Below are 14,745 nucleotides of genomic sequence, written 5' to 3'. Positions count from 1 at the left end.
AATTTAGAGCCTGATGATCAATAAAATGTCATTAAAAATAAGTCTTTAGGCACTCTTTCTGGCAAATAACCTTCGAATGTTAACTAATTTAAATACTTATATGCCACAAGAATCTCATCAATGTACAATCATCAATGTAAAAGCCTACAAATAGCAAAAACTCCATGCAGGTTCTCTAAAGTAGATTTCCGCACATAGGTCTCAATTTAGTTCCAGCCTCTACACTTCATGCTCCATGCTACTTTCTCAGTTTTCTCTTCACAGTTTCACAACCCCACATACTTCAAAACTTAGTCCCATGCTCTTCCATAGTCTCTTCTCCTTGACTATTATGTCCACTACCACTTCATAATAGATATTTTTTTTTGACAGAAACGGTTAGGATGATGTATTGATTCTTGGCTGGAAAGCCTTAATTCAGATTACAATGAGACAGAGATTAGATTTCTCCTCGGCCAGGAACCAAATGACTTCCCCGCTAATGAGCCTGTGACTTTTGCTAGCTGTAGTTCTTGTAGATTTATCTATCTTTCCTAAATTGCAGATACAAACAAACTGCTCCAATAAAAGACAGTAAAACATTTTAAACAGATGGTTAAGGGATGGGATCCCAGCCTTCGTCTCTGTCTCTTAGGAGAACTCCGGGGGGGAGAAGAACTGCTTTGTTGGCTTCAGCATCGGCTTCTTTATTGTTGTCTCTCTTTACATGAAGGAACTCCAGATTCTGGAGGGTATTTTTCAGGATCTAATTCTGCTCAGAAGTCTTGATAATCTTAAATCAGAAGGGGAGGTATTATCCATAATGGCCTTTATAATGGACTGGGAGTCCCCAAAAATAATTGCATCTTTGATACCTACAGAAATGAGCAGCTTGAGCCCCTGTAGGAGAGCCAATGCTTCAACTTGGATGCTGGAGTTAAAGCCCACTCCCCAAGCATATCTAGATTCAATTCTGCCATCTGCACTTTTAGTAACACCACCTTCTCTGGAGCTACCAGGGTTGCCTTTTACAACACCGTCAAAGAAGAGAGTTTTTCTTGCCTTCTTTTTGCAAAACTCAATGAGTTCTGCAACCTTGAGATGGATTTTCCAATGCTTTAGGGGGGGGGGCTTGACTTTATCAACGAAATGGAGACCCTGAGAGTCGCCCCAAGCTACGTCTTGATCACTAACATCTACCCTATCTAGCTGGTCTCCCAAACATTCTTTCTAGTGGCTTTTAATATTTACCCAGGTTATCTTGGGATCGCTCTTTTTGTCATTGAAAATCCTTTGATTTCTTTCCAGCCATATGTGCTAGCAGATTAATTTAGGAAGAGCAAGCCAGGCATCTTTGATATGAAGGTTCTGAGAAGTGCCACTAGGATACATGCGCTTCCAGTTTGAGAACAAATCTGAGCAATGATTAGGAGGAGCGAAGTCAGAGTTCAAAGGGCTTAACACCTCCTTCCATAGATCAGTTGTGAAATTACAGAAGAGCATCATGTGAGTGGCAGTTTCTTCATGTTCTCCACACAGCGAGTAGCGAGAGGGTCCAATAATGCCTCTTTTACGAAGCATGTCCTCGGTCAAAATTTTGTGATGGTAAAGAAGCCAACAAAAGTTGTCTATCTTGGGGATCGTTATCTGAGACCAGATCCCCTGCCAGGGTTTTGGGTCAAGCAGAACATTCGGATGCTAAGAGATTTGTTTGTAACCCTGCGAAATTGTGTAGCTTCCCGGGATCGAACCCCATCCCCGAGTATCTTCTTTTCTGATATTCAATGGGGCTTTGCCTTTCAAGTGGGTGAGAAGGGTGGCATATTCTTTGGATAGGTGTGATGGCACCTCAAGATTTCCCCATCTCTGCCAGTTTTTATTCTCCCATTGTGATAAGTCCCACAACATTTTAATGCCTGCTCTATCCATCTAGTCTTTTAGCAGAACCAGAGAGTGATCATCAGCAAGGGGGTCGCTGCCCATAATGTCATCCTCCCAGATATTGATGCGCTTTCTGTTTCCAGGAATCCAATGCGCATGCAGTTTAATTAAGGCAGAGGCTTTTTCGCACAATTTATGTATCATAGTTCCAGAGATGGTGATAGGATTGTCTAGGCAGTGTGCTCTATGCCCACGGAAGTATTTTTTCCATAACGCAAGCTGAGCCCAACCCGGGTTTGGAGCAATTATCCTCCAAAGCAGTTTTACACCCAATGCAATATTTTGTTTGCTGATATTCTTAAAGTGCAGTCCACCTTCCATTCTGGGCAAGGAGATTGTGTCCCAGCTTATTAATGGAATTCTCTTCTCATTTGCTTTGCCACCTTTCCAAAAAAAATTTCTTATGTATTCCTCCATTTTCCTCGTGATGCCAATAGGAGCCATCATTAAATGGGAAGGATATTCAAAACAGATTTTATTAGCACTATCTTACCTGCTAGATTGAGCCAGTTGAATCCCCAGGATCAAATTTTAGACTTGAATTTTTCCAACAGAGGCAGCCAATCTCTGCTGAGGGCTCTTTTTTTGAAGACAGGGAGCCCCAGATACTTGAAGGATGACCAAGTAGAGGAGGCTGCAAAACCAAAACAGATAGAAATGGCTTGAATCGTTCTGATCATTGCATTCCAGCAGAAGATATGACATTTGCCTTTATTGAGGCTACTTCCTGAGTCTTCACAATAGGCATCCACCACTTCTTTGAATCTTTTAGCCGAGGGCAAGGAGGCAGCACCCAGCAGGAGAGAGTCATCCGCGAACAGTGCATGGTTTATGCTTTTGACACCGCTTGTGATGTTTAGACCCATTATTTCTTGGTCTGACTGCTTTTTATTCAAGAGGAAACTGAGGACAGAAGCTTGGAGGATAAAGAGCAAGGGGGATAGAGGACACCCTTGCCTCATCCTTCTAGAGGCTTTGAAAAAGTAAGTGGCCCTCCCATTCACCAAAGGGGTGATCCATGGCTCACTGATACATGCCTTGATCCAGTTGATGAATTTGGGGCCAAACCCAAATTTGTGCAAGACATCCAACATAAATCTATGTCTCACCCTATCAAAGGCGCTTTCAAGGTCTAATTTGACAACCATTCCTTTCTCTTTCCGGGTCAAGCTTGAGTGAATCACCTCTTGGACCAGGATAAAATTATCCACTATCTATCTTCCCTGAATAAAACCTCCCTGATTCTATGGAATAATGGAAGGAAGAATAGTTTTCAATCTGTTGGCAATCACTTTTGTTATCAGTTTATAACCTATGTTGCAAAGGGAGATAGGGTGAAATCTGGAGAAGGTGTTGGCTCCTTTTTCCTTAGGGATAAGGGCCAAGAAAGCTGAGTTGGTGCTTCCCCCTATTTTCTGACAAGCTTGAGATTTCCGGACCATTCTGCATAAATCTTTTTCCACAATCTACCAACAGTTTTGCAAGAATCTGGCAGTGAAGCCATTTGGGCCCGGAGCCTTATCAGGCTCCATGGCAAAGAGAGCAGTTTTGATTTCATCATTAGTGACTTCTGCTTCCAAAGCCTGATTCTTTCTGGCCGAAATCAGAGTGGGAACCTCATTTACTAAAGTTGAAGTCTGCCCCAGGCCCTCTTTTTCACTATACAGATTTTTGAAATGGAGGAAGGCAACATTTTTTATGCTTTGTATATCTCTGTGAATGATGTTCTCTTCCTTGATTTTGGAGATGGATTTGAAGTTTTTCCGAGCTTGGGCTTGCTTGTGAAAGAAGGCAGAGTTCATATCTCCTGCCTTGAGCCAAATCCTACGAGATTTGACCCTCCAATACTCTTCCTTGGCTGAGCTTGCTTTGAGTAGCTTTTGCTGAAGTTCTGCCTCCTTGTCAAGAACTTCTTTTGTGATCACTTCATTTTCTGAGTTCAGGTGGTGATTCTCAAGGCATTCTTGAATCTTTTTCCTTTCCACTGCTAGGTTAGGAAGGGATTTTACCCAAGTTTTCAATGCAACTTTCACTCTCCTAAGCTTTTCTTCCCAAACAAAGGAGGCAGAGCTGTTGACAGGTTGCTTCCAAGTGTCTTTTACCAATTGCATAAAGGACTGTTCCTTGACCCAAAGGGGACTGAATTTAAAAGGGATAGTGCCTTGATCCATATGGGCCAAAAGATCAAGTTCGATGGGTTTGTGATCAAATACACTGTAAGGGAGAATATGCATTCTAGATTATAAACCAAGAAGAAGGAAAGTACTTTGAACAAGAAATCTGTCTAACCTTGCAGCAATGTGACCCGGGCCGAGCCTTCTGTTGGACCAGGTGTACTTGCCCGACGAAGGTTTGATGTCGATCATATCCCAATCCTGAAGCAGATCCTCCACCCATTCTCGTGCCAGATCCCTTACTATGCTTCCTCCACATTTTTCAACCAAAGTTAAAGTGAGATTTAGATCCTCGGTAATGATGATGTTTGCTAAATCTTCAGAATTTGCCAATCCTCTAATGGAATCCCAAAAGATCTTTTTCTCTCCTATGCTAACTGGAGCGTACACGTTAAAGAGACAGAGGGTCTCATCTGAGTCAACATGTTTCAGCTTTGTGAACAACCAATGTGAGTTGGCGACCTTTTTAACCTTTGAGAATTTGTTTGCATTCCAGAGGGTGCCCAGGCCTCCTGAGGCACCCCGGCCTGAGATAGCTTGTCCTTCGCTTCTCTTCCATAATTTTTTGCCTATATGGAGGAAGGCCTTATCCTCCATTTTAGTCTCCTGGATGAGGAGTATGTAAGGAGAATCAGATCTTATCCTAATTTTGATGGCTTCTTCTTTTATTTTGCTCCCCATACCCCTACAATTCCAGGAGACGATCTTCATCACTTGCTTTTGGAGTGGGGATCTCCTTTAAAGCTCTGGAGCTGATTTCTGGTCATCTTCAGTGTGTTAGCCAAGAGTTTCTCGAGGGTAGGTTTGCTTCCTTGTAATTTGTCTTTGTAAGTCTCCTGCTCTCTTTTTTCGCGGGCAAATTTTCGGCCTCTCAATGGTCTTCTGGCCGAGGATTGCGAACCTGCTATTTCACCTTCTTCTTCTGAGTCCTCCGAGCTTTGCACTTCCTCAACCTCTTCTATGGGTATCTCTTCCGTTCTGTCTGCATTGCTTTCGACTTGCTTTGGTTCTGAGGGGGGCTCTTTGTGGGGCGATCCTTCATTCTGTAACTCTATTCCTTGAGAGTCATCTGTTGCTGAGCTTAACTGGATAAATTTATTTCCTTGTTCTTCCATGTGAGGTGTTTGAAGCCCAGAGCCTGTCTGGGGAGCTTTGCCATTGTTATTGCCAATTCTCGGGGCTTTGTTTTTGGTTATTTTAACCTGCGTCCATCCTTCCTCCTTGCCTTTCTCTGCTTCACTATTTTTGTGATAACCTCTAGCAAAATGGTTGTAGATATGGCACTTCCTGCACTTGAACAGAAGCTGCTCATAATGCAGATTTTGAATATGTGTCTAGCTTCCGACCCTAATCTTTATTGCCTCAGGTAGACCAACCTCTAGGTCAACTTCAACACAGATCCTAGCACAATCGAATTGATCTTTGCTGTTGGCTTGATCAATGAATTTACCTAAAGTATTTCCGATGTGCTTGAGGGATTCCCAGTTCCAGCAATGCATTGGTAGGTTGGGGAAATGAACCCACATAGGGACGACTGAGGGGATGTCAACTGCTGGATCAAAATCAGGCGTCCACTTGTTAAGATACAACCCCTGAGGGCCCATGAAATAGGAGCCATTGCGGAATATCATCTCCTTATCTTCTTTTTCAGCAAATTCAAACAGGAAGAAACCCTTCCCCAGAAAATACGAAGTGACTCTGTTTTTAATGAGTGGTGCCCAGTTCCTTGCAACCCAGTTCTCCGTAGTTTTGGGGGAGGGCTAGATCCCAATGAACTGTCCAACCAAAGCACACTCCGCTAAAGAAAGGGCAACCTAAATCGGTTTCTCGGGGGGAAGCGAGATCTCAGGAATGTCATCCAAGCGTTTTACAAATTTCGCAGCCTCAGTCGTTTTCTTTTTTGGAAGAGAGTTTTGTAGATTGACAAAAGCCTCGGCTTCAGAGGGGGGGGGCGAAGAAGACTCCATTGAAGGAGCCTTAGCTCAATCTAATCGAGCTCACCCAAGACTAGTGGTCATAGCCCCTAGATCTGCTCAGAAGAAGCCCTAGGAAATCGGTCAGAAGAGCAAGGGCCGAACCACCACTAAGGAAGTCAAACACCTCTCAAGAGAAGCGCCTCGCGAAAGAAGGCTAAGCCCTCCAAAACGGCCTCAGGGCCGAGGCGATGGCCTCAGTCGCAGGGTTCAGATGCAGTGGCAATCCAATCAGACCAGCGATTCCCAGTTCATAATAGATATTATGCAAACATCTATTAGAAATAAATTTGCATGTCATTCACATGTATGCTTAAAGTCTCAGTTGATTATGATTACTGTTCATTTTACCATGCACTTTCAAAAAGAAACTACACCCCTTTACAATTACACTACGGTCTATAACCATATGCAATTTTTAGCCCTTTAGTTTCCAGATCTCAATATATTCAATTGTTCGCCACTAAATCCTAACATATTTTCCAAATATTTCACTGATTTGACAACAATATAATAAAGGCGATCATTTCCTTTGATAGGATAATCTTCTAATCACCATTGTTTTGGGACAGGTTAAAACATACACCACTTCTCAATGAGGTATGAAGATGATAAAAATAGGCACAGTAAACAACTTATTCTATCCGCTTCCATACTAATCATTTGAATATAAACATCTTCATGAAACACAAATCACAGAAACACAACGTTCAACCACTTTAGTTCCCTACAATGTTAATCCACTTATAAATTTATTTATTGACATCACCGTTTCTTGGAAATTTGGAAGGAATCTACCAATGAACAGGTCAATTAAAACCACCTGAGAACTTCTGCTGCATGATACCTTAAAATTATATAATTTAAATGGGAATAACAACATTACAGAAGAATGGAACCCTCCAAGGCTATATACAATATCCTACTTTTATGCTTTATATTTAAAGAAAAAACTATACTATAACAAGACTAACTAATTTAAAATATCATCCATCAACTAACTAATTCAATAATATCATCCATGCACACCTATATGTTATGAGAAGCCTACTCATAGAGTCATATGCATATGTTAAGCGTATACCGTTAAAAACTGCATCATTCAAAAGCCCTGTGCCCAATGTTGTCCCGAAAATACATCTTTCACAAGAACCAAGCTACAACAGTTAATAAATCCAAGGCATATGCCTCGCACTAAACATATAAGTTTAATGATGCAATCTAACTCTAACATGAAGACCTTAATTAGATTATAAAACTAGCACTTCACAGCTAAAAATTATAATACCATACCCCAATGGTATTGAAGAATAAGGGACCCTAGAAAAAGTCGTGGTAAGAAGTTCCCTAGCTTGTAAGATTCAACAAAATAGAATGAGATTCTAGAATTATAAAGTCAAAATAAAAATAGTCGGAAGAAAAAGCATGATTTATAGATGTCAGACTGGGACACGCAATGCATGCTAAAATAAAGCGAAAGTCGATCAGATTCATACATACATGCAAATAGCGTTTTACCTTTATACAGCCCCTTGATGTAATCATTGTATCCCTGAAAATAAATAGAAGACTACCTGCAAAACTACCAATCTTTTTGGTAGGCAATGAGACTTTTTTTTTTTTTGCACCAAAGGTTCAATTTTAATACGGTGTTAGGGAAGTCATCCTTTACTATAATCTGCAACGACATTTAGTCCACGAAAAAAAAAATCACAGGTATAAGTTTAGAAGCTATGCTATGTTTGTAGCATGAAATAGTTGACTGCATTAAAAAAAAAAAAAAAAACACACTCCTTATTAATCCTTGATACAATTTGCACTAACTTGTATAGTGCATGTTGCTACTTTACCTCTACTGTGACTGTAATATTCCCTAAATAACACTCTTAAATGGAATTTTAGTTCGTATCTATGCTGCAGGGAAATACCTTGTTTTCGACAGACTTAGGATAGCTCTCAATGTAATATAGGTATAATTTACTGGAATCTCCTGTGCTGCAGGGAAATACATTGTTTTCGGCAGACGTAGGATAGCTCTCAATGTAATATAGGTATAATTTACTAGAATATCCTTCTCATGGATAGACAAATCCATAAACTAATGAATTTGTTATTAATCATCAAACTATTGTTTCCATCATGCAAATAGAGCTCTTATCAAAACGAAGCATGTATTTTCAGACAGAAAGCTCAGAAATTAGTGTGTTTACTAAATACATGGACAACAGCAAGAAGACAGAGTCACAAATCTGAAACAGAATTGAGATGTATTTTCGTTGAATTTGAAGGAATCACCCAGGGATAAAAAATGGTCCTAGTTCAAATTTTGGTTATTTATTTAAGTAAACACCAATTCAACCAGATACATAATGCTTTGACAAGCGTTGATAGCAAGTACAATTTTCAGAATTCAAATTCTAAGGCAATTTCAAAGTGGTGAAAGTGATTCAAGAACCAAAGGCAAAGCTTTCCACTTGCTATCTCAACTCTAAAATCATCATATAGCTGAAAATTTTCGTTCATACATTTTATCAAATAGTCTGTATGCATCCATCCTGACAGAATAGTCACAGTGATTTCACTAATATGAAATAATGTCCAAATATAATCCAAATGAAGATATGCCCAGGGATTTTTTATGATTTGTCAATGTTAATGCTCATACCAAGATTCATATTACAGCTGGCATATTCTTCAGATTCATTAAAATACTCTAAGAAATTCAAAAACTGTTGTGACACTTAGTTATGGAACTATAAACTTTTAGGCACAGAAAATAGGCATTCCAGCTTACAAATTTGAGTCTAAACCTGCATATAAAGTGGGCATCCCAGCCTACAAATTTGAGAGCTTAGTTGTAGAGTAGATGCAAAGTTTTCAAGAACACATTTTGTCAAACAGTTAGCATGCAACATCAAAATCAGTGATTCCTCCAATGTTTCAGCTTGAATATCAGACTCTAACTTTACATACCCATGCTGTGGCAATTCATGATGAATTTAGGAGTGACCCCACCCTAAATTCACCAATTTAATTCTAGAAGGCAAAGGATATGAGAAAGTTTGTCACAGATATTTAAAAGAAAGAAAACCAAAAATATTATTACAAACTACTAATAGCACATACGATTTGAATTATCCACGCACAATGAAGTGAACCAGGTCCAAAGAGATATCAATTCAAATAGAAAATAATTGACAAAGCCATTCAAATGCAACAAGATATGTACATGCAGGTCAAATGAGTAAAATGAACGGCAGAGAAATGCCCTAAATTTAAACCGAATCGGCAGATTTTATGCGAAGGCAAATTCCAGGAACGATGCTAAATTTCCGACTTAAAAAATAAACCTAAATTTATCAGATTTGTTGCAGTATATTGAAAACCAAAACGTCAAAGGATTCAAAATGCTAGTTTACCCTGAATCTAGGTCAAATTCCAGTAAGTTGAAAGTATTGACAAGCTGAAGAGATCTCTACAAATTTCTCTGCACATTCACTGAATATTAAAAATGCTGCATTGTCAACATTTAAGTCGATTCCCAGAAATTAAGGTTATTTACCCGAATTTGTGGGACAAGGGTGACTCATATCGTCCGGTTTTTTCCAGGTAAAAAAAACTCTAAATCCAGAAACAATTGTAGAAATTATATTGAAAATTAGAGTTCTGCTTTGTCTAAATCCCGTTAGAATTATCACAAACATGAGGTCCAAAAGATGTGAAATCGATGCTAAGATTGATCACCCAACTAGAAATTTAAGCAGAATTGATAAATGGAAAAAGAGATAGACCAAGAAGAGTTTTATATATTTTGTTAATGATTAAATGGACAAAATAGTGTCGAATTCACAACCAATTATATTTAATTATAATAAACTTAAAATAATTTACAACTTAAATACGAATATAAATAACATATAATTATACAAGGGCTTTTAGGTTCAAGAGTTGGATTGAACACAAAATATAAAATTTAGATATTAGATCATTTTTTTTTTACATTAGAATGCCCATAGGCCCTAAGGGTTGAGCCTAAGCACTGATACCATATGTGTCATGCGGAAAGAGTCGTTAGTGCGGACACAACCGACCTCCCTAGAAGCAAAAGCTTTCTAGTGACAAACAAGACAAATAAAGCTACTTTTCTCTAAACATGCATTGCAATTACAAGTAATCAGGGGATCTTTAACATACCTCTAGTCCAACGCTTTGTAGTAGTCCAGCCTTGCCGATCCGGATGAGCTCCTCCTTCTCTTCGAAACCTGCATTCACTAACAAGCCAAAAGATTAAATAGCACCTGATAAACTCATAAAACAATACATATCTATCATATGGACCAAGGAGTATATGAAACAAACCATGAATAACAATCTGTTGAGAAAAATAAGTTCATTTGCATTAAAAGGTAACAAAAGGAACCATTACAACCTGAGCCTTGGTGTTGTGCAAGTCCCTCCTAGGGTCCAGCAAGAGTTTTCCTTTACTTTGATCAGCTCACCCACTCTCAAATAAGGCTAGGAAAGGATGTGAATCGAGTCTCCTTTCAAGCTTTACAAGGGAGTCCTAATTCCAGCAGCATCTACCCTTAGGAATGTTCAGCTTTCAACCTCCCTCCCTTTGGCCCAATGCCTGTATTTATAGTGCTCTAGAGGAAGTTATTCAGGTCCACCATCAATGGGATAAGCCCCTCTTTGGATGGGATAGCTCCCCTCTTGATGGGATAAGTTCCTCTTTGGTAGGGATACATGAACCATCTGGAGGCGCTTCATACACGTCAAACAAGCTTCTAGAATGGTCTAGAAATGACCACAAGTAACGTTTTTGGAGTGAAACTTGCGCCTTTTGACCTTTACAGGAGTACACACCCATTGCTTTACATACAAAGCATACAAGTACGCAGGTATTGTGAACTTGGAGTGCGTACACGCAGGTAAGGCTAAGAGAAACTGCGTACCCAGAGATATATAGATTTTTAATGATTTTCTCTCTTTCTTGAAGTTTGACATGGAGAGCAGAGGTATGAGGCTTGCCAAGGAGGATAGTATGACAGTTGATGGAGCCATACTAACTGCAAATAGTCATGGTGACAAATTTTAGTGTAACAGATTGCCCCCTAAAGTGCGAAGCCTGTAGTAGATTAGGGTTTCACATTTTCTAGGAAGGGTGAAGTACTTTATCATTTCAAGGATTATCTTGTGGAGAGCCCAGTCGGAATCTGCAAGTATTCAACACAAAATACATATATATGATCATATCATCGCTGAGGTAGGCATTCCCATACTCAGAAAACTTTAACTAATTGACTATCTACTGCTCTGATACAGGAATGATTCTGTAGTACATCATAATCATAGACTTTTGTAGACACAGTATGGACGCAGCCATCAATTTATAGTTGGTCTACTATATAATGAATACAAAACTCCTCGCAGCCTGGATGGTGAAAACTAGATCCAGGGTCTTCAGTTCTAATTCCCGAACAGGTACGATTCTATCCATGCAAATAAATGAGTTGATGTCGAACATGGTAGAAACCACTTGATTACCAGTCAATGATGTAAACTGTTAACAAGTGTGAGAGAGACCACCAGTGATGTCAATGGTTCTCAAAGTACCCAGTACAATCCATGAGATGTGAATGAATGAGTTGAAGTCGAACATTTCACGGAATCCTTCGATCGAAAGTCAATGATGTAAACTGTCGTCAAAGGCGAGAAACCTGCCATTGATGCATGCAGACTTCAAGGTACTGACGATTCCTAGGTCATCTTTCTAGATAATGTGCTGATGTCGATAGAAAGCGACCCGTTGCAGGCAAGCCCACAACACGAAATCATAGATCAAGTTGAAGAAATATAGCTGTAAGGACTGACTCAGGGATGGTCAAAATGGATGACGAGTATTTTGCAGATGAATGTTTATTGCAGAGACCTCTTGAACACATAACGACACGACAGATGGCTTGGTGACATTTGACCCAAAGTTAATACCCGGCTAAAGACTTTCAATGTGGCTTGATCAACTGTGAGGCAAAGGATTTCCCAACCCAGGTGAATGAAAGTGTCGTGTTCAAGAGTGGTAATAAGGCTTCTTTTGAGACAAAGGATAACAAATGGGCTCATTTTTCTCTCCTTTCCCCCACCATTTCTGGCAAGTACCTCTTTATTTTTTACAAGCTTGAGGAGGATAACATATGCTTGATTATAAACTCATCCTTCGGTTGAGTCCAACTTAGTTTTGATTCGAACCCTAAGAAGGAGTGGTCCATTCCTGTTTGTAATCGAATAGGTCCTTTACTGTGAAATTTTAACGAGTCCAGTATAGGAGAAACTCGGCGTTTTTCATTTTTAGAGAGTCTGAAAAAACTAAAGACTCCAGGTTGAACTTTTTCGTAAACTTATGTCTCCCAAGCCCGAAAAAGTATAAAATAATACCTGAGAGAACCGCTTAGTCTTGCGACCAAGGAGTACTTTCATGATTAGTGCCTCTGACCTGAAAAGTAAAAAGCGATCAAGGACACGTCGTTTTATTTCCATATCGAGTTTGAAACGACAAAAACCCGGCAATATTTTCCTGTTTTTACGGTCAGAAAAGAGCTATAAGGGGACCGTCTTTTAATTCCGTTTTAACGAGTGTAAAAGAAATGCTCGGCAATCTTTTCATATTTTAGGAGTCAGAAAAGGGCTTAAAAGATGACTCTGAGGTTTCACTTTTTCGTAAGTTTTAATGAGTTCGAAAAAATGATAAAAATGTACTCATGGTTTTCACTTTTTCGTAAGTTTTAATGAGTTCGAAAAAATGATAAAAATGTACTCATATGGTCGACTTTCAATTTAATTTGCGAGCAGGAAAAGACGGAAAGAACTCGACATTTTCATTTGTTTTACGAGAATGAAAAATAGCAAAATAATCTCGAGATTTTCATGAGTTTAACGAGTCTTGAAAATAACTGAAATTGACTCGAGATAGGTTTCATTTTCACAAAAGCTTGAAACAGAGAAAAACTATGCTTCAGAGTAGTTTCATTTTTACACAAGCTTGAAACAGAGAGAAAACTGTGCTTGATGCCCCCTAAGCATAACTGCTAGAGCGCATGCCCCCCAGCTTCATTTCATTCAACCAGTTGGATGAAATGAAGGTTCAGTTACGAGATCGTTTGAAAGACTCGACCTAAAACTGTAAGAAAATTATGCAAAACACTGAAATAACTAACCTAAATATACAACTTAACCTAGATCTCGTCAAACACTCGACTCAATTAGAGGAGGATTTGTTTCATTTTTTAACGAGCTTGACACAAGAAAAGAACTATGCTCGAATCCGGTTTCATGTTTACGCAAGCTTGAAACGAAAAACTATGCTTGTTACAGTTCACATGCCCCCAACATAATGACGCAAAACGAGGTACATGCCCCCCAAGCTTCATTGCATTCAATGAGGTGGATGGAATGAAGCTTTACTTTCGAATTCTTGGAAAGACTCGAGGGAGTTGTTTCATTTTTTAGTGAGGTTGACACAGGAAAAGAACTATCCTCAAACCCTTGTTTCATTTTTTAAACGAGCTTGACACAAGATAAGGAACTATGCTCATAACTACTCTCTACAATCTACCTAACAAAACTCTAGTCTAAAAAACCTTGATTCATTTTTTAACGAGCTTGACACAAGACAAGGAACTGTGCTCTAAAATCCTTGATTCATTTTTTAATGAGCTTGACACAAGACAAGGAACTATGCTCATGACTACTCTCTACAATCTACCTACTTAACCTACCCTTGTTTCATTTTTTAACAAGCTTGACACAAGACAAGGAACTATGCTCATTACAGCCTATTTCATTTTTTAACGAGGTTGATACAGGAAAAAACTATCCTCATCCCTGATTCATTTTTTAACGAGGTTGACTCAGTAAAAAGAACTATCCTCTGAACATCCAATTTCATTTTTTAACGAGGTTGAGAGAGGAACAAACTATCCTCGTACACACTGATTCATTTTTTAACGAGGTTGACACAGTAAAAGGAACTTTCCTCACAACTCCTTGATCATGGCTTCCAATTGGAAGAAAGACATGTCAATGGACACACCTTGATCATGGCTTCCAAGAGGTCTTCATCAGAAGGAAGAATAGTTCTCTGGAAGGAACACATGTCAAGGGACTCAAAAGGGATAAGAAAATCGTGTTCAAATAATCCCATAGAGTTTTCCATGTCAATTACCGAATCTAAATCAATAGTGAGAGGCTCACTTACATCGGTAACTGAAAACATGGGACCAGTTGCCACATAATTAACCCGTGGCAGGGTAGATACCACTTTAGAATCAGGAACATTTAAGGTTGTCATATTGTTGGTAGTTGAAACAAGACTAGGGAACGAAATCTGGTCTACAGTCACAATACTGCCATTGTGAGGGAAAGACATCACGCGAAAGAGTGTCGATACGACAACTTTCATTGCATAAACATAGTCTCACCCAAGGAGTAAATTGAAATCCAAGGGACCTCGAACTACCATAAGATCAATACAGACATTTTTAGCTTCCAAGGTAAGAGAAAACTTAGGAAGGATCCCTAAAGGTTCACTAATGGTTCTGTTAAAAGCTTTCAGATTCTGTGTAATAGGCGCAAGCTGAGGGGAACCCAAAGCTTTCCAAACAGTTGAGGATAAAATACTA

At 39.3% G+C, this 14,745-nt stretch overlaps 1 protein-coding gene across 1 annotated transcript; it reads right to left on the bottom strand.

Moving 5' to 3' along the window:
• Positions 1 to 3,386: 3,386 nt before the first annotated feature.
• Positions 3,387 to 4,691, bottom strand: LOC149142192 (uncharacterized). The gene is made up of 2 exons (XM_089451419.1): positions 4,210 to 4,691; positions 3,387 to 3,990 (listed from the first exon to the last, which is right to left on the bottom strand). Exons 1-2 carry the CDS (start codon positions 4,689 to 4,691, stop codon positions 3,387 to 3,389), a joined length of 1,086 nt encoding a protein of 361 aa, XP_089307545.1.
• Between the last annotated feature and the right edge of the window lie 10,054 nt (positions 4,692 to 14,745).

The sequence above is a fragment of the Pinus tabuliformis genome, chromosome X (assembly GCF_031772625.1).
Source record: "Pinus tabuliformis cultivar Carrire ecotype Pingquan chromosome X, CPIR1, whole genome shotgun sequence".
Taxonomy (NCBI): Eukaryota; Viridiplantae; Streptophyta; class Pinopsida; order Pinales; family Pinaceae; genus Pinus; species Pinus tabuliformis.
The sequence above is the reverse complement of the archived record's forward strand: the minus strand, read 5'-3'. Positions and strand labels throughout refer to the sequence as shown.